At 43.8% G+C, this 27,420-nt stretch overlaps 1 protein-coding gene across 13 annotated transcripts in view; it reads right to left on the bottom strand.

Annotated features, from left to right (window-relative positions):
* The window catches only part of PHF11 (PHD finger protein 11), a 208,515-nt gene that overhangs the window by 103,183 nt on the left and 77,912 nt on the right, over window positions 1–27,420 (bottom strand). For all 13 annotated transcript variants that reach the window (XM_068267137.1, XM_068267142.1, XM_068267145.1 and 10 more), the window contains 6 exons: window positions 26,078–26,127; window positions 17,760–17,869; window positions 9,961–10,001; window positions 5,025–5,059; window positions 4,574–4,656; window positions 3,325–3,365 (listed from right to left, as the gene is read on the bottom strand). In XM_068267137.1, the coding sequence (XP_068123238.1) occupies window positions 3,325–3,365; window positions 4,574–4,656; window positions 5,025–5,059; window positions 9,961–10,001; window positions 17,760–17,869; window positions 26,078–26,127 (360 nt within the window). The remainder of the gene's footprint in view (window positions 1–3,324; window positions 3,366–4,573; window positions 4,657–5,024; window positions 5,060–9,960; window positions 10,002–17,759; window positions 17,870–26,077; window positions 26,128–27,420) is intronic.

The following is a 27,420-nucleotide window of genomic DNA, read 5'->3' as shown; positions in this document are numbered from 1 at the left end:
TACGTGATTAATGCCTCCATTCATTGCAGTGTGTCCAGATGCTAAAATCTTAAATGGAAATTCCACTTTTGTAGAGGAAAAGTACAGGGTGTCGCATGTAAGACCGGCTCGGCTGCCTTTCATGAGTAGGGATGATCAAAGATATGCAATTTATTCCAATGTGATGCACATTTGTATGCAAATATATGCAGCTTGAAAATGGACCAATCAATTTAAACCTAGGTTTGTATAAAAATATGAATAATTTCGGAAGAATTTGCATCTCATTGATCATCCCTAGTTATGAGCAGGAGTATACAGGCAGACGCTGGCGGGTCCCCCATCTGCCTCTAACTTGATTCCTGCTGTGTCACCTGCACTGGCTGCTGTATGAGTAATTCTTTCAGGGTTCAACCAAGCTGGGAGGACACACAAAGCAGGGATAGCGTTAGGACCCTTTTCCACTAGCAATCGCAATCACATTCACTAAATGCTAGCAATTTGTCACTATTTCTTTACACGATTGCGATTTTGCATACGCAATGCACTTTACATTGCAAAATCGCAGTCGAAATCGCTCCTGAACGTTAGCGCGCTTGGGTCAGAATCGAATAATGGAAAATACCTACCGCGATTCCTATGTTAACTGCAAACCTAGTAATTAAAAAATTGCAAGTGTTTTGCTATTTAGCTGAATCGCAGTGCAGTGGAAAAGGGCCCTAAGAGGCACATAGGGAGCGTCCAGCCTCTGTCTTTATACTCGCTCTGGTGACACGCTGCCGGGCCGATCTTCCGTTCACCACTTCAGTTCTTCAGTTCATAAGAACTGTCAGGCTACTTTCACACTTACCACGTTTCGTAGTGTTGCGGTACTCTCTTCCACCGCAGCTAGTCGTGACGGCAATGTAAGTCTATGGACATTTACACACTTTTGTGACGCAGTGAAACGGATGTATGGAATTCAATGCAAGCCTACCGTAAACTCTGCAGTGCATTGCCGCATAATCTGTGCCTACTGCACTGATTATGCAGCAATGCAAGTCTATGGTGACGCAGTAAGTGTGCACAAGCAATCGTCCTAGCGGCGCAGAATGCATGGGCGGGACGAAGGTGTGCACAAAGAAGCTAGCTGTCGCTCAGATAAGTTGATCCACCAGGTAGGACAGTAGCCGGGGGCCTTTGTACACACGTCTGAGCATCAGCTGAGGCGGTCGTTATCGGCCACCTCAACCAACTTAAAGAGGAACTCCAGTGAAAATAATGTAATAAAAAAAGTCCTTCATTTTTACAATAATTATGTATAAATGATTTAGTCTGTATTTGCCCATTGTAAAATCTTATAAATCCCTGATTTACATTCTGACATTTATTACATGGTGACATTTTTACTGTTGGCAGGTGATGTAGCTGCTGCATGTTTTTTTGGCGGTTGGAAACAGCTGTAAACAGCTATTTCCCACAATGCAACAAGGTTCACAGACAGGAAACTGCCAAGAGTACGTTCTCAGAATTTCTTTGTGGGAGGGGTTTCACCACAATATCAGTCATATGGTCCGTTTGTGAAAAGGAATACATTTCTCATGTAAAAGCTACTGATTGGGATAAAGTTCAATTCTTGGTTGGAGTTTCTTTTTAAGTCATGCCTGTGAAAGAAGCTTAATACTTTCAGCCATATAACTGACACTGGGAGAAGTAATGTTGGTTATCTTACAGTGCTGCCCATAATTATTCATACCCCTGGCAAATTTTTTACTTAACCTATCTACGTCCAGGAACCATGCGCGCTCCCGCGGCCAATCACGCGCGTGCACGCGCGCTCCCGGCCCACGGTTCGTTAGCCAGGCAATCAGTGAATCGGGCTATGGAGCCCGATCACTGATTCCTCTCCCCCGCTGAAAAAGCGACAGCTTCTCTCGGAAGCTGCGCCTTTTCTGGCTGTTACCTCCCCCATGCGTCGCTCTAAGCGTATGTTACCCTTAGAGTGACGTCATGTAAACAAACTCATGGCCGCCATCTTGTGGCCAAAAAGTAATACAACTAAAAGTTAAAAAAAAAAAAAAATCAACACACATTTACATTATAAACCTATTGTTTACATCCCGCCCTCCCAAAACTACCCAAATAAAATGTTTAATATATAAAAAAAGAAAAACCATTACAATAAAAAAAAAAAAACACGTAAATATTTACCTAAGGGTCTAAACTTTTTAAATATCAATGTAAAGATGATATATTTCTATATTTTTTTTATTTTAAACTTGTAAATAGTGATAGATGCAAAACGGAAAAAATGCACCTTTATTTCCAAATAAAATATTGTCGCCATACATTGTGATAGGGACATAATTTTAACGGTGTAATAACCGGGACATATGGGCAAATACAATACGTGAGTTTTAATTATGGAGGAATGTATTATTTTAAAACTATAATGGCTGAAAACTGAGAAATAATGATTTTTTTTGTTTTTTACTTATTCTTCCTGTTAAAATGCATTTACAGTAAAGTGGCTCTTAGCAAAATGTACCCCCCAAAGAAAGCCTAATTGGTGGTGGAAAAAACAAGATATAGATCAGTTCATTGTGATAAGTAGTGATAAAGTTATAGGCTAATGAATGGGAGGTGAACATTTCTCAAGTGAAAACGACGGAACGCGAATGGGTTAAAGTTACGTTTATACAACCAGCAAGTCATTTTTTGATGGGAAATGACATGTGAGCAGCCACAATGCGCAGTCGCAGGTCCTCATTGAGCTCCTTTGTCTTTGCCATGACTGTCCACAAACCAACTGCAGAGAGCTGCTGTTTTTCACCTGTTGAGTTGATTCAAACAGCTGTTCCCAATTAATCCGGGGAATTAGGATGCTTTAGAACAGCTTGGACTATTTGGAATGGTATAGAACATTGGATTTTCCCAGAAACTGTGACACATTGTGAAGGGTATGAATAATTTTGAACTAGACACATTTTGCTCAAATGTAAATAAAAGCCGAGAAATGTTTTTTTCCCACAATAATGCCTCTTGTACATCATCTTATTTTTTGAGAGACACCTACTCTATGTCATTTCCCATCAAAAATTGAGTTGCTGGTTGAATAAAAGTAATGTCAACATTCAAAATTTGCCAGGGGTATGAATAATTATGGGCAGCACTGTATATTGTATAGGAGTTATCAAAGGCACACTGATCCTGAGCAATAGACATTTTGTTTTCTTTCATGCACAGATTCCTCTGAGCAGGAATTGAGATGTTATATCTCATGCCATTATGAAAATCATAACATATGGTACACATATACAATGCTAACATTCTGTATTACTTTGTTGTTGAAAAAATATCACTTACTGATGATAGTTATTTGACATTCCAGATGGACCAGGTCTCTCCTAAACATCAGAGATATTAGTTACTTTATTTAGTTTAGTTTATTTTCTAGAGTTATTGTAGGTATATACTACACAATATTTAAAAGAGTAGACTATAGATTCAGTACAAACATAAAACCTATTCACCGCTAAGGCCTCAAAGCATCAGTAGAGATTGAGAGCCTGAAAGAGACATTGATCTACCCAATTCTTTCACATATGGGTGATGCATGGTATGAACGTTGGATCATGGCCTTAGATGTATGGTCGCATGCCAGGTATGGGCACCATGGCATAAGTTTTCATGCCAGGGTGTTAGAAGCGCCCAATTGCAGATAAACGACTGCAATGTTCAAATATTTAAGAAAACAACTTGGGTCCTACCTTCATAGCACTTTGAACTTCAACAATAACTGCCTGGCTATGTGCATTGTTACAGAACCTCTGATGGTCTGACCATTTCTCCTTCAATTAGCACCCACTCTGTTGCTGCTATCATGCTCATCTACCCATCTGCTTCTGTGCTGAACCCCTGCCTGGCTAGCAACAAGCTGTTCTTTTGCCAGCCCGGCTCATTACTCAATTTGTTGTCCACAATTCCCAGTTCAACCTTCACAGATTCTGGAATGTGACCTGCAGGAGAATCTGTAGTTCTCAAAGGAGTCTGCAAATCACAGAGAAGTGACAGTGCCCATCACACCTGCAATTATGTTACTCTATGTCAGTGGTACCATGCACCAGCTGACTTATACATCTGTATGGAGACAGTACAAAGCAACTCTTTGGAAAACAAGCCACTTGATCTTGCTGGCGGGTGTCTTGGGTGTCCACACATAATAACAGTGTTGTTATTATTATGCATTTTTACAGTGCCAACACTTTTTTGAATGTTGAATATTACTAATGGTAACACAGAGGAGCTCAAAATCTAATTTCCCTACCCTAGACAGTTGGCTACCCTCTTGGGCATTTAGAGTGTTATGCTGGGAATACACCATGAGAATTTTTGGTAGATAGATGGTTCGATAGATGATTGCCGACAGGTCCAATCCGATTGAAAAATCGATCGGACAGTAAACTTGATAAAAAAAACTCACTGTGTATTCCCAGCATTAGGCATACTTGACCAAGAACTCCTTAATGGCTATGCACTGGCTCAAGCCAGGATTTGAACTTGGTGTGCTATGTCAGAAGGGTACTCTTAGCTATTAAACTATCATAGTACTGACCCCGTCTTCTACAACTTGCAGCTGGTGTGATGGAGTATGGTTACTCGCCAAGTTTCCTCTCCTTTCTGTATTCTGCTGAGTTCCTGAAAAACAGCATTAAATATTATGGAGTAGCAGAGCATGATCGGCTTCATTCTACTAGGTATGCACAGATTCTGCGGGTCATCCAGAGGCTTCTGTCTACTGAGGTAAGTATTTAACGCCTACCATCAGAGGTTTGCTTTAAAGGGATATGGGCGAATGATAATGTAAAACTATACATGTAACAACATTACATAATATCCTGAACTCCTGCCCTGCGGTTTGATACTGGGCGTGCATGTGTTGAGCAAGCAGGTAAAAAAAAACACAAGCAGCAGTGATGGAATCCTTATTTGCTCAACAATAATTGTTTCCTTAATCTGAGCTCTCTTTCTACATGACATCAATGCTCTTTTACACAATAACTCACCAGAAGGCGATCCTTCATCAAATCTTATTTTTTTCCTAAAAAAACAAAAACACAATAATATTACATAGGTAAAGCAACATAAAGATGTCTCTTTCTTTATTGTCTTCCTGAATCTATCAAAAGATCTAATTAGGGATAAAAAAATGAACAAAGAAAAGTCATCCCTGGGATCAATATGACCAAGATTCTCAAAGGTGGGTACACACCTTTGATGGATGTCAGCTGTCGGGGATTAGGACCCGATCCTCTTGTGCGACATTGCTGGGCTGGGCTGTGCTGCACAGAAGCGAGTCAGTTGTGTAGCTGACAGCACATACTGTTGCTATGCCAAGAGGCGGAGGGATAAGTGAGCGTTGCGTACGTGCGTGACGTCATGCAGCAGGTGGGGAAGTGGCATTCACAATGGAATCCGCTGCTGCGGGGGGGGGGGGGGGGATATTGAGTTGATCCGTTGGGTCGATCAATTGTGCATCGCAGGTCGGGGATATGAAGCATCTGTACACATGCCCGATTGTCTAATTGTACTACTGCGCATGCGCGGAAAGCATTAAGAGGGCATAAAGCGGCTTTAAGGGGGCATAAAGAACAAGTGACACCCATGCTAACCTATAAATAAAAAACACATATATAAGTAGATAAATACTAGTTCTACTTACATAACAGATGTATTGCCCTGTCCACGTTATGATCCCTGTGAATTTTATAAAGGAAAAGTAGAGAATCCTATTCTAGACAGTTTCCATCTTGGTTACCTTTGACCTCCTGATATTTCCTCCCTCACTCTTTTTTCCTCCTCTTGCTAATTGTGTATTCATTACCCGCCCTCCTCCCAGAGTCTTCAGACACTCCCACTGAGGTCTATATTAGGAAGTGCACTGTCTTATGTCACTAGAAGGAGGGGGAAACGAAGGGAAGAGGAGATATATATATGCGCTTCTCATCTCAGGTACACTTTTACGACCTGATATGAATTTATTGAAAATTGTCTTTTAATTGTCAGAGGTTTGCATACCCCTTCAGAGCAATATTAAACTATATAAAACACTTTCCTACCAAAGCTACAGTATTTGCATTGTGTTTGCATAGGGATAGAATTGACTCTAGGTAAAAGACGATACTGCTCGACCTTGTCTATGGATCCTATGCTTGCTCCAGTGGTGCAGAAAAAGAGCAGGCTTCTTATCCTATGGACAATACAATCAGTTGAGGAGGGTGTGACAAACATGGCCTAATCCCTGTCCTTAATCATAGTGTATGCTTAGGAAATTGGGTTAGGCATATGCAAGCCACTTGTTTGTTGACACGGATATCTATACAAAGAAGACTGGAATGCGTTATGTATTATGAATTTCTCTAGGTGACAGAGCTTTTATTTTTACAGCCTAAGCTCCAATAACTACTAATATGTGTCCACTGATCAAAAAATAATATAGATCTGAACAAAGTCCAGCACACACCTGCAGGTATGGTCACCTGGAACAGTTGTTCATAAGCATTTAGGGTTATTTCTGGCCATACAAATGGTAACCCTGCAAGTTAAGACTTTGCAGTCTGCCTATTCTTCATGCAGAAAGACACTCAGTGCATCAAAAATAGCGCTCAGCACAAAGCCGCATATAAGAAATACGCCGCCTGTTATAGCTGATTGTGCGACCTGCAGCATGTGGAGGTGGAGGTTGGGAAACAGTGCAGGTTGGCAATAATGGTACAAAATTCTCCTCAGATGCGATCATTCGATCAGATTTTTGCAATTGCGATTTCATTGTACAGGAAACCACATAGTATGTAGAGAAAATTGACATGAAATGATTCTTTGGTCGACTGGAATATAGAATTTTGTTGATTGGAATGTTGGATTTTATAATCATATTTGAAGAGAGAAAACGCCCTAGTCAACTAAATTTTCATTTCCTAATTATCGATCGAACGATCATATCTGAGGAAAATATTGTACCATTAATGGGTATCTTGAAGGTGGTATCATTACGTCTTCCAGTACAGCAGTTTAACCTGTGTGCATTTTAACCACTTCACCACTGAGAGGTCTTTCCACTTAAGCATCAGAGCAGTTTTCACCTTTCAGCGCTCCTTCCATTCATTCCCCAATACCTTTATCACTACTTGTCACAACAAAATAATCTATATCTTGTTTTTTTTACCACAAATTAGGCTTTCTTTGGGTGGTAAATTATGCTAAGAATTATTTTATTTTAAATGCATTTTACCGGGAATAATATGAAAAAAATGTCATTATTTCTCTGTTTTCGGTCATTATAGTTTTAAAATAAAACGTCCCACTGTTGATAATACCCACACATTTTATTTGCCATTTTTTCCTGGTTATTGCAACATATAAAATATTTCCCTAGGACAATGTAAGGCGCCAATATTTTATTTGGAAATAAAGCGTCCATCACTAATTAAAATCCCTTATTTTAAAAAATAACAGTAATATACCCTCGACATACATATTAAAAAAAAGTTCAGTCCCTAAGGTAACTATTTATATATCTTTTTATTTGTTTGTTTTTTAATACAAAAATATTTTATTTGGGTAATTGAGGGAGAGGTGTGCGAGTTTAGAAGTAAATTAAAACAATATTTGTAAATCTTTTTATTAAAGTAAATATGTGTAGGTGTAATTTTACTATTTGGCCACAAGATGTCCTCAGTCATTTTTTAACTAAGCTCCTGTAAGCGTACTATTACACTAACAGGAAGTAAAGCGTGGACGTGTAGCTTGCTTATTTTTACACAATGATCGCGGCTTCTCATTGAAGCTGGCGATCATTCATACGGCGGCTTAGATCAATGACTGATCTCCGAGCTAACGGGCGGCGACATGGACGAGCACGGGAGCACGCACACAAGAGAGTGGGAGCCGTGGACAGTGGCGGCCGTGGCGGAGGTGCATGTATCTACGCCCCGGGCGCTGAAATGAAGTCTGCAGGGGCGTAGATATACTGTACCAGGGCGCACAAGTAGTTAAAGGGACCCTGAGCAGTGCCATAAAAAGGAAATCTGGACTTACCTGGAGCTTCCTCCAGCCCCCCATAGCCCATGAGGTTCCCCGGCATCCTCTTCATCCCTTCCCTGGTCCCACTAGTGGCCCTGGTAATCTGGCGACTTCGGCTGAAGTTGCACATGCACCACTCTGGGGAGTCACCACTCCAGTTGCCATAAGTGTCCTGGACATGTGCGGTTCAGTCTTTCGAGAACCATGCATGTGCAGGATGCTTATGGCGATGGGCACGTGATCGAGTCAGGTGCATGGATGAGCCGTGCATGTGCAGTTGAGCACAGCTCCACCCACGGTCGCCGCGCTAACGGGGCCACCAGTGACACCACAGAGGGGACCCAGAGGGACCTCGTGGTCTACGGGGGGCTGGAGAAAGCCCCAGGTAAGTTCAGATTTGCTTTTAATAGGTCTGTTCTGGGTCCCTTTAAACAATACCAGTTGCCTGGCAGTCCTCCTGATCCTGTGTCTCTAATTCTTTTAGCCATAGACCATGAAAAAGCATGCAGCAGCTCAGGTACTTTGACTCAGCAGACTCAGGTTTTTACTGGATTAGCTACATGCTTGTTCCATGGTTTTGACTCAGACACTACTTATGCCAGAAGATCAGCAGGGCTGCCAGGCAACTGGTATTGTTCACAAGGAAATAAATATGGCAGTCTCCATATCCCTCCCACCTCAGGTTCCCTTCAACATTTACTACTGCATAACTTCAAAAACAACATCCCAGCTATCCAGAGATGATATCACAGCAGAACCCAGGCTCATTAGTACAAAATAAGTAGTTGACAGTGTTGCAAGTGTGAACACACATTTTCCCATTCATGCCTTTCGTGGCTGTGCCTTTTATTTATTATTTATTTATTTTTAAAAAATGAAGAACTGCAGAAATGCCTGTTATGCCCTGTTCACACCTAAGCGGCTGCAAACTGCTAGCGGTTTTTAAAACCGCTAGTCCTATTCTAGCCTATGGCAGTGTTCTCACTGCCGCGACTGCAGGCGTTCTGCGATTATCGCTAATCGCAGATGCATTACTTGCAGCGGTTTGCCGGCGATTCTGGAACGGTCGCAATTAGCATGTATAAAATCGCTAATCGTGATTGCTCCCAAAACGCTTATTTGTCCAGTGATTTCACCAAAATCACCAGCGGAAACGCTAACGCAAATCACTGGCGTTTAGCATTTTAGATGTGAATGGGGCCTCAATGTTTCAAGATTCTTGCTCCACTGCACTTAGCAGAACTTTTTTCTAAAGAGTGAAAAAAGACATTTTAGAATAAAAAATAATACCTAACTGAAGGTATCAAAAAAGCAAAGATACCAACTCTGATTAGTTAACCTCCTTAGCGGTAACCCCGTGTGTGACACGGGGTAAGCCGCCGGAGGGTGCCGCTCAGGCCCTGCTGGGTCGATTTACATAATTTTTTTTTTGCTGGACGCATCTAGCACTTTGCTAGCTGCGCCAGCACCCCGATCGCCGCCGCCGCGCGCGCCCGATCGCCGCTATCCGGTGCGCGCGCGCGCCCCCCAGACCCCGAGCGCTGCCTGGCCAATCAGTGCCAGGCAGCGCCGAGGGGTGGATCGGGACTCCCAATGACGTCCCGACATCGCTGACGTCGGTGACGTCATCCCGCCCCGTCGCCATGGCGACGGGGGAAGCCCTCCAGGAAATCCCGTTCTTTGAACGGGATTTCCTGATCGTAGATCGCCGAAGGCGATCGAAGAGGGCGGGGGGATGCCGCTGAGCAGCTCGCTACATGATTAAAAAAAAAAAAAATTAAAAAAAAACTGCTGCGCTTCCCCCTGGCGGTATTTTTCATACCGCCAAGGGGGTTAATAATGGAAGTGAAATTATTTATTCCTATTATATAAAGCTATACCATCACTGTAAACCTATTACTTGCAGTCTCAAATGCTTACCTTACTGATTTTAGATCTTTACGGATCCTTTTCCTCTTTTTCTTTAAAAAATAAAAATACAATAGATTATAGAGCACACATAGAAAGGTCTCTATATGGAATTTACAAGGGTACATTACGTATATTTATAGGGAAGAGACTACATACAGTAAGTGTAAGTAAACACATCTTTACAATTTCTAGGAAGTCCAGAGAGGCTTCCCCGATCTCCTCAATCGGGCCGTTCCAGCACTGCGTTCCCAAAAGACCATAAAAAGACTTTGTCAACGGCTCACACATTGCACACTCTGCCTTTTGCGACGTGTCCCAAGCGGGTTTATGCTACTGTGCATGTGAGCCATATGCGCCTACATAGTAGCAATGACCCAATTGGGCTTGGCTTTTTCTGCTGAAGCCCAAGCGGGTCTGTGCTACTAAGTAGGCGCAGTGTGGCCACGCCAATAAGCTTGGGGTAGGAGGTCTCAGTGCTAGAATGGACTGGTGAAAGAGGAAGGGGAAGCCTCTTAAAGATGGCTAGGTAAGTATCAAAATTGTTAATTTGCAAGCCTCATGGGTTTGCTATAACGGACTTGCTTGAGAAAGGGTCCCAGGGATCTAAAAAACGACAGTTTCCATTGCAAACTTGACTTATGCTGGCAATACACTGTTCGTTTTTAAGCTGATAAGATGGTTCGATAGATAATTTCCGTCATGTCCAATCTCACTTTCGATTTTTTGGCCGCTCGTTTTCTGATAGAAGTGAATGGATAAAGATAAGAAAAAAGACCGGAAGACACCTTTGGGATGCTGTCTTTCTTTGGTACCGAGATATGTACTGCTGTGAACTGATTGCATCTCCTGATACAGCTTTACTTTCCTTATTGCCTGGTTCTATTAAATCAGCCAAAAAGGATCTCCTCCGCCATTTGCTTACAGCTGTGCCTTACCTCATTGCCAAATACTGGAAATCTACAACTTCTCCTAATCAGTTGGAATTGATTAAAACTATTAATGACATTATGAAAATGGAGGAAATGGTGTTGTCCGCTCAAGATAAAAGAGAACAATTTACAATATAATGGTCTGTCTGGATTGCCTACAGGGAAGATAAACTTACTCCACCTGTCTCTATTTTATACTTGATGTCGTATGCCTTTCATATTTATGTGCTTCAAATGCCTTTTTTTTTTATCCAGCACTCTACATATACCACCCTGACCTAACCGCTTACTAACTCTCTACCCTCGCATTTTGGTTAAATTCTGTATTTTGACCTTTGAACCAATAAAAACTGATCCCCCCCCCCCCCCCCCCCCCCAAAAAGAGAGGAAAATAAGAGAATTGAAAGCTGAATAAAGTGGCAAAAACGATCGAGAGCGGAAACGCACGCAGAAAGGAACCATGTATTCCCAGCATTACTTGTGGTTAATATCCACACCGGTCTGAGGATCTTGGCATAGTGTTTCATAACCTTTTCCCTGCCCCCTTTAATACACTGAAGCACAGAGGCGTATCTAGGCAATATAGCGCCCATGGCAAACATTGAGATTGCGCCCCCCCCCCCAAGTAGTCACATGCCTCCAGATAATCAAGTAGTCACTGCCTCCAATTACATTTTTAATTAGTAGTTTTTATTAAGAAGTTACACACCTCCAGATGCAATAATTCAGTAACCAGGTGCCTCACAATAAGCATTACAGTCAGGGGCATCAAGATCAAATAATTAGGTAGCCAAGTGCGGCAAAAGTTAGATTGTAAGCTCCTCTTGCACAGCCAGCCCGATCCCCTCCTCCCCACACAAGGTATACCTGCACCCCTGTAACAGAATTAGCAAATGCATTGCAGAGGACAAATGATTCCGATGATAAATCACAACTAAATGATATCCCTGTGATGGTAAATTAGATGAGACAACAGAGTCTAACAGCATCTAATTCTGGATATCCTGCTACTGTAACATCATCACTTCACTAATGCCAAACATTGCTTCATACAAGAGTCCCAGAAATCAGCCTCCTGTGATGTAAAGAAAACCAGCCTATATTGAGCAGAATAATAAAACGTGATTCTGTAATATTATACATTGTTATTACACCACCAAAAGTGTGGATGGAATCACATAAGCAAATTACAATGATAGCAAGAGGCCCTGTAGTGACATGTAACAGAGTGCAGTAAAGAGGCCCTGTAGTGACATATAGCAGAATGCAGTAAAGAGGCCCTGTAGTGACATATAGCAGAATGCAGTAAATAGGCCCTGTAGTGACATGTAACAGAGTGCAGTAAAGAGGCCCTGTAGTGACATATAGCAGAATGCAGTAAAGAGGCCCTGTAGTGACATATAGCAGAATGCTGTAAAGAGGCCCTATAGTGACATGTAGCAGAGTGCAGTAAAGAGACCCTGTGGTGACAAATAGCAGAATGCAGTAAAGAGGCCCTGTGGTGACATATAGCAGAGTGCAGTAAAAAAGGCCCTGTAGTGACATATAGCAGAATGCAGTAAATAGGCCCTGTAGTGACATATAGCAGAATGCAGTAAAGAGGCCCTGTAGTGACATATAGCAGAATGCAGTAAAGAGGCCCTGTAGTGACATATAGCAGAATGCAGTAAAGAGGCCCTGTAGTGACATGTAGCAGAGTGCAGTAAAGAGGCCCTGTAGTGACATATAGCAGAATGCAGTAAAGAGGCCCTGTAGTGACATATAGCAGAGTGCAGTAAAGAGACCCTGTAGTGACATGTAGCAGAGTGCAGTAAAGAGGCCCTGTAGTGACATATAGCAGAATGTAGTAAAGATGCCCTGTAGTGACATATAGCAGAAAGCAGTAAAAAGGGCCCTGTAGTGACATATAGCAGAATGCAGTAAAGAGGCCCTGTAGTGACATATAGGAGAATGCAGTAAAGAGGCCCTGTAGTGACATGTAGCAGAGTGCAGTAAAGAGGCCCTGTAGTGACATATAGCAGAAAGCAGTAAAAAGGGCCCTGTAGTGACATATAGCAGAAAGCAGTAAAAAGGGCCCTGTAGTGACATATAGCAGAATGCAGTAAAGAGGCCCTGTAGTGACATGTAGCAGAATGCAGTAAATAGGCCCTGTAGTGACATATAGGAGAATGCAGTAAAGAGGCCCTGTAGTGACATGTAGCAGAGTGCAGTAAAGAGGCCCTGTAGTGACATATAGCAAAAAGCAGTAAAAAGGGCCCTGTAGTGACATATAGGAGAATGCAGTAAAGAGGCCCTGTAGTGACATGTAGCAGAGTGCAGTAAAGAGGCCCTGTAGTGACATATAGCAGAAAGCAGTAAAAAGGGCCCTGTAGTGACATATAGCAGAAAGCAGTAAAAAGGGCCCTGTAGTGACATATAGCAGAATGCAGTAAAGAGGTCCTGTGGTGACATATAGCAGAATGCAGTAAAGAGGCCCTGTAGTGACATATAGTAGAATGCAGTAAAGAGGCCCTGTAGTGACATATAGTAGAATGCAGTAAAGAGGTCCTGTAGTGACATATAGTAGAATGCAGTAAAGATGTCCTGTGGTGACATATAGCAGAGTGCAGTAAAGAGGTCCTGTGGTGACATATAGCAGAATGCAGTAAAGAGGTCCTGTGGTGACATATAGCAGAATGCAGTAAAGAGGTCCTGTGGTGACATATAGCAGAATGCAGTAAAGAGGTCCTGTAGTGACATATAGCAGAATGCAGTAAAGAGGTCCTGTGGTGACATATAGCAGAATGCAGTAAAGAGGCACTGTAGTGACATATAGCAGAATGCAGTAAAGAGGCCCTGTAGTGACATGTAGCACAATGCAGTAAAGAGGCCCTTGTAGTGACATATAGCAGAATGCAGTAAAGAGGTCCTGTGGTGACATATAGCAGAATGCAGTAAAGAGGCCCTGTATTGACATATAGCAGAATGCAGTAAAGAGGCCTTGTGGTGACATATAGCAGAAAGAAGTAAAGAGGCCCTGAGACTTGCAAAAGGAGGAGGGATGAAGTGCTCACCTCTACCACATTCCCGGCTCTCTGTTCCTGGACCGGAGTTAGATTTTCGCCACCTCCGCATCTTGTGCCTCCCTCCCATGGTAGATGCCTCCGGTCTTCCGCGCCCCCGCCCGCCGGCTCTCTGTCCCTGCTGTCAGTCAGACTTTAGTTTAGTAGCAAGAGGCGAGACAGAGAGGGCGCACACTTCCCGCCCGGTGCGCTTCAAATGCAGGAAGTAGTTGATGACGTCACTTCCGCATGTGACGCGACGGGTGTATGGAGTGCGCCCTCTCTGTCTCGCCTCTTGCCGCTAAACTAAAGTCTGAAAGCAGGGACAGAGAGCCGGCGGGTGGGGGCGCGGGAGACCGGAGGGATCTAGCATGGATGGGAGGGAGGGCTGGGAAGCACAAGATGCGAAAGTGGCGAATAGCATATCCCCCATGGAAAGGAACGAGGGGGGGGCAGGGGGCGCGGGGGACCGGAGGCATAGTGATAGTGGAAAGAGCGGCAAGGATGCGTAGGTGGCAGGCAGCATGGGGGCAGGCATGGCGCCCATGGTGTGCTGGCGCCCATGGCACTAGCCATGCCTGCACCCCTCTAGATCCGCCACTGCTGAAGCAACACAGACGTTTTTGCCCCCCAGCTATATGCAGAATGGTGCAGGGAGTGCTTTGATAGTTACCTTTCTGGGCACTGAATGAGGTCTATTCTTTTACCACCGAAAAGCTCGGTATGCGGAAATCCTCTTTCGGGTCCCAACCACATGAAACTGGGTTGAGGATCTTGGCATAGTGTTTTTTTAATTATCTTTATACGGATCAAGAAAATTTCCATTTGCATATCAGATCCCGAGGTGTATAATTTTTTTTTTTATTTTCTTGTGTCAAGAAGAGAAGCAAAAATGCCACAATAATAAAATGAAGTACAAACTGACATTCTGTTCAAAATACTAAGTTTGGAAAGCAGTACACAGGTGTAAAGTTGTTTTCTCTGATGAATCCTCTCTCCAACCCTTTTGGACTTGTGGAAAATTGATTGTCCAGAGAAGGAAAGGAGATCACTATCACTAGTCCTGTGTGGTGCCAACAGTAAAGCATCCTCCAATTATATCAAAATGTCCTGCAAGAGTAACTTCTCCCAACAATTTAGGTGCAATTTGGTGATGGACTGTATATGATGAGGCAAAAGTGATAATGAGCGATAATCTTAATTCCACTGAGAACCTGCAATCAATTCTGAAATCGTGGGTGGGCAAGAATAAGACCACAAAGTGTGATCAACTCCAAAAACAAGGCAAGAATGGATCACCATCAGTCAGAAACTGGCCCATGAACTGATATCCAGCGTAACACAGTGAATGGCAGAGATTAGGAAGAAGACGGATCAACCCTGTAAATATTGATGTATTTGCCAAATAAAAAGCCTTCGAAGCTTATAAAATGTTTATAAACGTTCTTCAGTATACCATAGAAACATGTAAAAAAAAATTAATAAAAATGCTGAAGGAGCAAAGTTTACAAAGCAACATACCTGTGTCACAGCTAAAAGTTTTGGCCATGAGCATACTGATACTGATAAACATACTTAAAGGAGTTCTGTGGACTGTTTACATAAACAAAAACCGACACTTACCTGGGGCTTCTATTGGCCTCTACAGCTAAAATGTCCCGCGCCGATCCTCCGTTCCCTGCAGCCGGTCCGGTCTAGTCAGCCGTCTGATTAGACTGTGGCCGCGCGCCTGCTTTCTCCCGAGCGCGTCATCGGAGCAGTACAAGAAAACTTCGTACTGCGCCTGGGCAGCAAGCTCACGATGACGTGCGCGGGGGCAAGCATTATTCGTCTTCTTAGACGAATATTACCACGGGACCGGTGGCAGGCAACGGAGCATCGGAGGAGGAAGGCGCGGGACATTTCATCTGCAGGGGGCAGATAGAAGCCCCAGGTAAGTGGCGGTTTTTGTTTATGTAAACAGTCCACAGAATCCTTTAATGTTAAAAGAAATGAGGCAGGACAAATCATTTTGTTTTCTGTGCACTTTGCTATCAAAAGTTTGAGACACTGAAGAGAAAAAGAAAGAAAGAAAGAAAAAAAGAAAGAAAGAAAAAATAAAGAAAGAAAGAAAAACTAATAGAATACACGAACATCAACAGATCAACCTCGCTGGTACGAACAATAGGATATTTCAGTCTGGTAATTCAGCACATTTCTGCAGGTACTAAGTGCTTGTTTGGGTCTTAATAATGGCTCTAGGCCGCCTCCGAATGGCCTCCGATCAGAGATGCGCTGAGCCCCCCCAGAGACTGCAAACGCACCTTGAACCCAAACAAAGGCTCTGCATATACACCAAAAGCAAAGCTGTTAAGTGGGAGCGGCTGACCAAAAATGAATTAAGTTAGTACATAGCAAGGAAATGTACTAATTTAATTCATTTTTGGTCAGCCGCACCCACTTAACAGCTTTGCTTTTGGTGTATATGCAGAGCCTCTGTTTGGGTTCAAGGTGCGTTTGCAGTTTCTGGGGGGCTCAGCGCATCTCTGATCGGAGGCCATTCGGAGGCGGCCTGGTGATGCGCTGATCCCACTTTTTGTGCAATTTTCAATTTTACTTGGTAGCGCGCCCAGGCTATGCATATGCATAGGTAGGATTTAGTTAGTGTTAGGTCCCCTCCCATGGAGGATTGACTTCTTCGCAGTGGGAGGGACGAGTACTTAAAAAGTTGCATGCAAGCTGTTACAGGAAACCAACATCCTCCAGTGGTAGACAGGTCATGTGTATGCTCAGTGTGTATTTTATCCCATAAGTGGGGCTTGCACTCTTTTGCAGGTAGGCACTCATCTGTTTTTAAGTAGCGCTGTTCATTTCCTTGCTATGTACTAATTTAATTCATTTTTGGTCAGCCGCTCCCACTTAACAGCTTTGCTTTTGGTGTATATGCAGAGCCTCTGTTTGGGTTCAAGGTGCGTTTGCAGTCTCTGGGGGGCTCAGCGCATCTCTGATCGGAGGCCATTCGGAGGCGGCCTGGTAATGCGCTGATCCCACTTTTTGCGCAATTTTCAATTTTACTTGGTTGATACCCCCTTTTACATGAGAAATCTATTCCTTTTCACAAACAGACCATCAGGGGGTGCTGTATGGCTGATATTGTGGTGAAACCCCTCCCACAAGAAACGCAGAGGACCGTGGTACTCCTGGCAGTTTCCTGTCTGTGAACCTTGTTGCATTGTGGGAAATAGATGTTTACAGCTGTTTCCAACTGCCAAAAAAGCATGCAGCAGCTACATCACCTGCCAACAGTAAAAATGTCCATGTAATAAATGTCAGAATGTAAATCAGGGATTTAAAAGATTTTACAATTGGCAAACACTGACTAAATCATTTATACATAATTATTGTAAAAATGAAGCACTTTTTTATTACATTATTTTCACTGGAGTTCCTATTTAACCCAGAACTAGAATGCTACGCCACCCATCCACACCCAACTAGTTATACAGCTACAGACCCAGATGGCAGAGGTAGCCTCTAGCCTCCAGGTTATAGCAAGGCTTCCTGCTTTTTTGGTTAGGTTGCAGGGAATTTTTACTGTTCCATAGCTGAGGAACAGCTAAGAATGCTAACAGACTACTAGGGCAGTTTTTGAGACCGTTCAGAGTCCCCAGACATGTTTATTTGCAAAGCTATTATCCCACTTCAGTATTTTTTTCAGGCTATAAGCTGGTGAACATGGATCAACCAGGTATAATAAGTAACATTGCACAAGGCATTTACTGTATGAAACAGTATCATTGAATGGTATATAATTATGAAATAAAAATAATCAGGCATGCAAAGTTAAAATGTAACTTACCGCTGTTTTATTCCCATTTGATTTAGATAAAGGGTGTGACGGTCCAGGAGATTTAGATTTTTCAGAGACTCGAGATTTAGATTTTTCAGAGACTCCATTGTGAGCAGATTCTGTTAGGATGCACATTAAATGAAAATGAAAAAGACATAGAATCCAGGTTCATCTACCAAATGTGCATCCTTAAAGCGGATCTGAGATAAACTTTTACTCACTGCATAATTGTGTTCCTTTTATATAGTTTATAGGGCATTCCTCAAGCCAAATACTTTTTTTGTTTTGTTTTAATACTCTTATTTCCTATAAACTAAACAAGCCTTGCCCACAGCTCCTTTTGTGCCTTGGCACTGTAGCAAGGGCTTATGGGAGCTCAGTCTGGGCAGGAGGAGGTTACTAGCCATTGATTTCAGAGGCAGAGGGGAGGAGGAGAGGGGACAACATTTGCATACAGACAAGATGATAACATCTCCAGCCCTCAGCCTGTGACAATGTGACAAACAGAACATGGCTGCCCTCATTGTATCACAGGAAATAAAAATAATCATAAACCTTTGAAGCTGTTTGCAGCTAGATATGCTGTGTAAACTATCTAAACTTTATATAAGATATATAGACAAGTTACTTTTTATAGTTAGTTTTTCATCTTGGATCTGCTTTAAAGGAACACTTAAAGTGTACCATAGCTGTAAAATGACAAAGATTCTATACATACCTGGGGCTTCCTCCAGCCCCATCAGCTCCAAATGCTCCCATGCAGCCGTCCTCTGCTGCCCGCTGCTCCTGTGTAGACTGGCTGCGACTGACGTCAGTGACGGGACCCGGTTCCTGAAGCTGAAGGTAGCGGAGGACGGTGCCGTGGGAGCGATCGGAATTGATGGGGCTGGAGAAAGCCCCAGGTATGTATAAAACCTTTGTCATTTTACAGCTCTGAGTCCCTTTAAGGCAACCTAAAAAAAAAATAGTTTTACTCACTCTACCAGCCCCCTGCAGCTGTCCGGTGTCCATTCAGTCTTGCTCGGATCCTCCTGGCCCCACCAGCAGCCAATTCCGTTTTCGGCGACAGGCCTGGGAATGCTAGTGATTCTTCACGTTCCTGGCCGCAATAACGCCCTCTATACTGCTATTGCGGCCAGGAACGCGAAGAATCACTCACGTTCCCAGGCCTGTCCCGAAAATGGAAGTGGCTACTGGCAGGGGACAGGAGCATCGGAGAAAGACTGCGTGGACACGGGACAGCTGCAGGGGGCTGGTAGAAGCCCCAGGTGAGTAAAACTCACTTTTTTTGGTTGCCTTAAGTGTCCCTTTAAGTAAGATAAACTGGAAATGCAAAAGGGGTGTGTGGCTAAACAGCAAAGTCAAGTAACACGTTGCTCTCACACAAATACTCATTGCAGACCAGCCATTTAAACACATTGGGCCATATGCAATTCACTTTTTCTCCTAAGAGATACTTTTTAATCTTCAGTTTAAAATAACTTTTGCATTCTGCAATTTAAAAAGTACCAAAAAGTAGGCTAAAAAGTTCAGTCAGATTATTCTGAGTATTTTCTTGCTTGCTGGTGGCCTAAAATACATTTTATTTAGAATGTGAAAATATCACCTAGGAGAAAACTTAGCTGAAAAAGTGAATTGAGCCCAAAGTTTTCAGGAATCACTACTACCCTTGCAACTTACGGTATTAAAAGGCAGAGGTTTTAATTAGCAAAAAAAAGAAATGCATTATTTAGTCACGGTTAAATTCAATGCTCTCTCTCTCGGGCCCATATGCAATTCACTTTTTCACCTGAGTTTTCTCCTAGGGGATATTTTTAAACTTGTCAATAAAATGCCTTTTAAGCCACTAGAAAGCAAGAAAATCCTCAAAATAATTTTGATAGGAGATACCGGAAGCTTCAAAACTAAAGCTTGGCAGCGCCGCAATAGGGGGCTTGGTTGTTCCGTAATTAACATGGCTTTTCCCCGAGCTGCCGTTTGAAAAGCCATCAGAAAACGTCTGCCTGGGCTTCGTCTTGATCGCAGCGTGCACTTGCTGATTTATTTAAGCTGCATGATGTTTCTTCAGAGACTCGACAAAAGGCAGTTGAGGACAGACGTTCAGTGATAAAACCAGCACATATCAGAGCTGTAGCAAAGATGGTTGTGAACAAATCAAGAGGCTGAAAATGAAGAAATATACTGTACATATGACTTTTGCATGATACTCATCTTGAAAAGGTTTTTGCATACTAGCTACCTGCTTTTTAAAGTTTTTATGGTTTAAACTTTTAAAGTGAACAAAATAGTAAAATTGGTATGCTAATTAAGCAATCCAAAACTTACTCTGTTTTTGCACATGATATTTTGTTTTATTTTAATTGTTAAGAATTTTGCAAAATTGCTACTTAAAGGAGTTGTCAGGCCAAATTAAATAAAATAAAACGCTACTTACCGGGGGCTTCCTCCAGCCCCAAGCTCCCAGGACCTCCCTCGCCGCAGCTCTGCCTGCACGCGTTTGCCGGAGCTCCGTCCCGGTCCCTGGCGATGACGTCAGAGCGACCTGGAGGTCAATCACCGCCACGTCCGCCGGGGCGGAATGCGCAGCCTCAGTACAGAGCGACCTCCAAGTAGCGTTTATTTTATTTAATTTGGCCTGACAACTCCTTTAAGTAGCAATTGTGCAAAAAAGAAGAGAATAGAAAAAAAATAATTTTGATAGTACCTTTTTACCTACTTTTCTGTTTCTTTTCAGTTGAAAAGTGCTGGAAAGTTATTTTAAAAAGAAGATGAAAAATTATCTTCTAGGAGAAAACTTGGGTGAAAAAGTTAATTGCATATGGGTCTCAGTCCTGTAACCATTGTTGTTGTGCGTATATGAAGTGCCCTTGTGAGGTCAGATGTGCTTCCTATCATTTAATAGGTAGATGTATGCATGCACATTGCATTAGGCATCGTATAGGGCCAGAGTTAGGACACATACTGACCCAGAGGGGCCTCTATGCAGGGTATGTGACTACACAAAATAATAAAAAATAATTGCAAACTAAAACCTCTGTCTTTTAATCAGCTGTAGGGATAGTAGTGGTTCCTTCAGTGATTTACTTTGCCAGTACTCAAGATGTCTGCATCATTGATACATGTTAGAATGTGAATTTAAGAATGTAAATCAGGGTGAGGTAAGATTTTCCTGTGGCCAAACAGTGATTAAATCATTTATAAATGAATATTGTGCAAAAAAATAAGCAACTTTATTCATTAAATTATATTCAGTAAACTTCCTGTTTAACATTTGATGTATACCTCTTTATCTGTCTTGATTAATGATTTATCCCTTGCTGCCACTTATTAGTTTCCCTTTTTTAAGTTTCCCCTAGGTGATAGTTTATTTTAATGAGGCATGAGGAAACAGAAGGAGGCACAGAGGGGATGGAAGGAGACACAGGGGAAATGGAAGGAGACAAAGGAGGGATTGGAAGGAGGCACAGGGGCATGGATGGAGACACAGAAGGAGACATTGGGTGATGGAAGGAGGCACAGAAAGAGGCACATGGACATGGATGGAGGCACAGGGAACATGGATGGAGGCACAGTGGGAATGGACAAGGCACAGGTGTAGAGATGGCCCGAACGGTTCGCCAGCTAACTTATTTGTGCGAACTCGGGGGTTCGCGTTCACGGCGAACCGCGAACTTTATGGCGGTTCGACCCACCCCCTAAACTACATCATTGGGCTAAACTTTGACCCTCTACATCACAGTCAGCAGACACATGGCAGCCAATCAGGCTGCACTCCCTCCTGCAGCCCCCCCCCCCCCTCCCCTTATATAAGGCAGCAGTGTTGGCCATGTTCTCCCTCTATGTGCTGCAGTTATTAGTGAGAGAAGGGAGAAACAATGGAGAGATAGGGAAAGCCAAAGTCAGGAGGTCTGTTAGCTTGCTCCTTGCTGATATTTGTTGCTGGAAAAGCACCACCAAAACAGCTCTTTTGAGAGCTAATGTTCTTGTGATGTGGCTGTTTTTTTTTGTGTGTGTGGCCCACTGACACTGCATATACAGCCCTGTCTGTCGCAGCTGGCCCTTGTTAACTGCTATACTGTGCTAGGGCCAGCACATTCAGTGCCTAGTGTGACTGCTGCACGCTGTTTTATATACCAGTCTGTGCATACCTTTCACTGCACCTGTGTGTGTGACAGCTGCACATTGTATTGTAATACCAGTCACTGTATACCATTTACTGCACCTGTGTGTGACAGCATGCAGTTTTATATACCAGTCACTGCATACCTGTTCACTGCACCTCTGTGTGAGCACACGCTGTTTTATATACCAATCTGTGCATACCTGTTAACTGCACCTGTGTGACAGCTGCACATTGTATTGTAATACCAGTCACTGTATACCTTTCACTGCACCTGTGTGTGACTACACACTGTTTTATATCCCAGTAAGTGCATAACTTTCACTGCATCTGTGACTGCACATTGTATTATACCAGTCACTGTATACCTTTCACTGCATCTGTGACTGCACATTGTATTATACCAGTCACTGCATACCTTTCACTGCATCTGTGTTACTGCACATTGTATTATACCAGTCAGTGCATACCTTTCACTTGAATGGGTGGCAGACTTGCCCTCCATAACAGATTGTCATTAAAGGATTTAAAGTTTATTCGTCTCATATACAGCAGGGCCTCGAAAGAGTCCTCCTGTATTGTTATTTTTCGTCACTACCTCCCTGAGTCGGGACTTGTATGCTGTGTGGTAGCCGTTCCTGCTCCTTTGCCTACAGCAGCAGCCAGGTGTCCGTTAAGGAAATCTTAGAGTGGAAGAAACCAATGTCTGCCGGTCACCCCTCTGCCCGGCGTCTGACAGCTGGCTTAGTAGAACTGTTAGCTCGCCAGCTGTTACCATACCAGGTAGTGGACTCTGAGGCCTTCCGAAAATGTGTGGCGATTGGGACACCGCAGTGGGAGATACCAGGCAACAATTATTTTTCTAAAAAGGCGATACCCAAACTGTACCGTGATGTTGAAAGGCAAGTGGTGTCATTCTCTGTAACACAGCGTTGGGTCAAGGGTCCATCTGACCACAGATGCCTGGTCTGCAAAGCACGATCAGGACAGATACATTACTTATACAGCACATTTGGGTCCTTCCTTGGATGTGTGGTGGTAGCCGTTTCTCAGGCTCCCACTCCGGACCGGAATCGAACCCTGATTCCCCGGTCATTACCCGTGGTCACCATGATATTGAGGAAGTAATATGGAAAGTTTATCACACAGTTGAATGAATGGCAGACTTGCCCTCCATAACAGATTGTCGTTGAAGGTACTGAACAGACAGCAAAAAAAGTAATTTAAAAAAATAGATGTAAGCTTTAACAATGGTAGAGAAAGGACCATCAAAAGTTGCTAAGGCAGTCAGACATTACCTGACATCACTGAGGAAGAGCAATCTCGCCATGGTGCACACCAGTCCAGCACGGCCATCACTACACAAACAGCTGTTTGCGGTGCGTTACGCAGTGAGTTTGGTCTGTCAGTGTGAAGCAGTACACTACTTACACTACCTGCTGATACATGTATATACACGCAAGATGTTTTCAAGCACTTTAGGCCTCCAAATTAGGAATGCAATGTGATTTCTGCCTTTTAGGGATTATAACCCTGCTGTGTGTCAAATCCGTATTTTTCTCAGGGACTTTTGGCGTGTATCCCACTCCGCCATGCCCCCCTCCAGGTGTTAGACACCTTGAAACATCTTTTCTATCACTTTTGTGGCCAGAAACAGTGTTTGTAGTTTTGAAAGTTCGCCTGCCCATTGAAGTCTATGTCGGTTTGCGAAGTTCGCCGATTCACAAACCTTTCGGAATAAAAATCGGAGGTTCACGACATCTCTACACAGGTAGCATGGATGGAGGCACAAAGGGGGCAGAAAGAGACACAGGAGTATAAATCAAGGCACAGGGATCATGTATGGAGGCACAGAGAGCATGGATGGAGGCACGGGGGGACAAAAGGAGACCAAGGGGCATGGATGGAGGCACAGGAGATGCAAAGAGACACAGAGGGGGACAGGGGAACTGAAAGATGAACATATGAGGCACATATGAGGCACATGAAGACAAGAGGAAGCACAGAGGGGCAAAGGAGTATGAAAGTAGGCACAGAGTTGTCACAGGGGGACAAGAGGAGGCTCTTGGGGGCACAGGAGGCATAAAAGAGGCACAGAAAAATAGGAGGTGGCATAAAGAGGGCAGCAGGGGGACATTGGAGGCCAAGGAGTACAGAGGAGGCACAGAGAGGGACACAGTGAGGCACAGGAGGACAGAGATGACACAGAGGGAGACACAGAAAAGGACCAGGGGACAGAGGTAGCACAGTGTTTCGATTTAAAGGAGTTGGCAGGCATATTTTAATAAAGTAAACGCTACTTACCGGGGGCTTCCTCCAGCCCCAAGCTCCCAGGACCTCCCTCGCCGCAGCTCTGCCCGCAGCCGTTTGCCGGAGCTCCGACCCGGTCCCCGGCGATGACGTCAGAGCGACCTGGAGGTCGCTCTGTACTGCGCCTGCGCGATCGGCGCTGTCAATCATCGCCACGTGGGCCGGAGCGGACTGCGCAGGCGCAGAACTATTGCGCCTGCGCAGTCCGCTCCGGCCCACGTGGCGGTGATTGACAGCGCCGATCGCGCAGGCGCAGTACCTCCAGGTCGCTCTGATGTCATCGCCAGGGACCGGGTCGGAGCTCCGGTGTAATGTCAGAATGGGCAGCCCCGCACGTTGGGCAGCCCCGCATGCGCAGTAGGAGCTTGCGTCCCATTTAATTGTGCAGCCACGTTAAACATCCTAAATATCTCGGTTTCCGCAGCACGTAGACTCCCAAAATTTTCAGGGTAGAGAGGGGACCCCCCGATCTAGCTCTGTGCCGAATTGCAGCCCCCGAGCTCCCCTGATTCCCGAGACTGATTACAGCAAACCTATCTCGGGAATCAGGGGAGCTCGGGGGCTGCAATTCGGCACAGAGCTAGATCGGGGGGTCCCCTCCCTACCCTGAAAATTTCGGGAGTCTACGTGCTGCGGAAGCAGAGATAATTCAGGAAAATAATCTCTAATTTCCCACTGAGCATGCGTGATACTCAGTGCGTAAGGGAGCTTCCAGGCTGCCCATTCTGACATTACACCGGCAAACGGCTGCAGGAAGAGCTGCGGCGAGGGAGGTCCTGGGAGCTTGGGGCTGGAGGAAGCCCCCCGGTAAGTAGCGTTTATTTTATTAAAATATGCCTGACAACTCCTTTAAAGCTAATGTAACCCCATGTAAAAAAAAAAAGTCAGATACTCACCTAAGGAGAGGGAAGGCTCTGAGTCCTAATGAGCCTACCCTCTCCTCTCCGTGCAAATCCGCCGCCACGGGGACTTCGGAAGTCTTCGGGAGCGCTCGGGTGCACGCGAGTGTGTGTCAGAGACACGCGCAAGTGCATCATAGAGGGCACTGGCGCATGCGTAGTATGCAGCGGCCCGTCTTCAGGAGCCCGAGTGCTCCCGAAGACTTCCGAAACCATTCGGCGGCGGAAGTGCCTGTATTTGACTGAAACGGTGTACTGCTACGGGGGCTCCTGCGCAGGACCGGGCACCGGGAGAGGAGAGGGAAGGCTCATTAGGACCGAGCCTTCCCTCTCCTTAGGTGAGTATCTAACTTTTTTTTTTATATCGGGTTCCCATTAGCTTTAAAGGGAACCTGAAACAAGAAGTATATGTAGGCTGCCATACGTATTTCCTTTTAAACAATACCAGTTGCTTGGCAGCCCTGCTGATCTATTAGGCTGCAATAGTGGCTTAATCACACCAGAAACAAGCATGCAGCTAATCTTTTCAGATTTTACAAAAATGCTAGTTCAGGGTTCTATGGCTAAAAATATTAAAGATAGAGGATCAGCAGGATAGCCAGGCAACCGGTATTGCTTAAAAGAAAATAAATATGGCAGCCTCCATGTAGCTCTTGCCTCAGGTTCCCTTTAAATACAAGTTCAGTTTAAAAATGAGCCTACAGTCCATACCTTTTTCATTAATAGGGGACAACCTGTACGTCATTTTTATTACTATATTGCATTAAATCAATATTAAACTGTAGACATTTGAGTGTTTTTTCTTTTTTTGTATTTGTTGTACTTATTTGTATTAAGGATGCATTAAGTTGGATTTATGATAATATGAATTAATTTTTTTAAAAAGACAAATAAAAAAAAACAAAAAAACAACATCGTTTGATGGCTGCTTACTGCAACTTCTCAACTTAACTAACATAAACATTTACCCAACTGTGCAAATGAAGACATAAACTTACTTTGTTGCGTACACATACTCTTTCTATACTTGTGTTGATAACAATAGACACTGTAAAATAAAAAACAAAGAAACAACATATATAAAATGAACTTTAGAACAAATTTATTTTTCAGTGAAGACATTCAGTAACCAATCACATAAAATAACTGAATGTCTAGAACCCGGGTTCTCTAAATGTAGTAAAAATACCCCAGGGGTACCTAAGCTTGTCTTAAGGTGCCCATGCATCTTGCAATGTATGGGCAGATCGACTACGAGACAGATCTCTCTCTGATCAAATTTGATCGAAAAGAGATTTATTGGCTGCCCCTACCCCTACATACAGGTCAATTCCTGATTGCTTTCAGCATGAAATCTCTCGGGAATCGGCCTTGTGACTACCCCAAATATGAATGTGCCGCTGTGCCCCCAAATGTGACTACCGGTTGCTCTGGCGAGCGATCAATTGGGGTAGCGATCAGACCCCACCAACAGAAATCTCTGTTGGTGGGGAGAAAAATCACTTGTGTGCTGACTTGTACGGCCCTGAAGCGAGCCATTAAAGGTGCAGTGGCTCAATTAGTACAAAATGGCCTGGTCACTAGGGGGATTTAACATCGTGGTTCCCAAGTGGTTAAAGGACTGATCCGAGGAAAAACAAAAACAAAAATAAGATCTACTTACCTGGGGCTTTCTCCAGCGTCTGCCAGCCAATCTGTCCCACGCCGCAGCTCCGCTCCCAGCAGGTGTCCGGGGGTCCCCTCCGTTGCAGATGCCGACCTCGCCAGGTCGGCATCTCCTGTGCCTGCGTGAGCGTGCGGCCCCGCAGCCGTAATCATGTGGCCTGGAGTGCTCTACGCAGGTACAGAAGATGCCGATTTGGCGAGGTCGGCATCTGCAACGGAGAGGACACCGGAGCTGCGGCAAGGGACAGATCAGCAGGCAGGGGCTGGAGGAAGCCCCAAATAAGTAGATCTTGTTTTTTGTTTTTCCTTGCATCAGTCCTTTAAAGTGACACTGAAGTGAAATAAACGTATGATATAATGAATTGTATGTGTATTACGGATAATTAGTAGAACATTAGTAGCAAATAAAAGAGTCTCATTTTTTTATTTTCAGGGTTTTTTTTTATAACATTGCATCATTCTTTAATATTTGCAGTTTACACACTACACTCAGCATTTTAAACTATGAAACAGAGTAGAACTAATGACCCTCTGAACTTCCCTGTAGTACAATCTTATCTGAAGTTGTATTTCATTGTTTCTTTGATGTATGAGTGCTTCAGAAAATAGCATTGCTCTCTGACTAAATTAGTTGGGAGAGCTCAGAGAAGCTCTTTTGCATAGATAACAGCTGAAG

Source organism: Hyperolius riggenbachi, chromosome 2, assembly GCF_040937935.1.
Source record: "Hyperolius riggenbachi isolate aHypRig1 chromosome 2, aHypRig1.pri, whole genome shotgun sequence".
Taxonomy (NCBI): domain Eukaryota; kingdom Metazoa; phylum Chordata; class Amphibia; order Anura; family Hyperoliidae; genus Hyperolius; species Hyperolius riggenbachi.
This window is presented reverse-complemented; position numbering and strand designations above follow the sequence as displayed.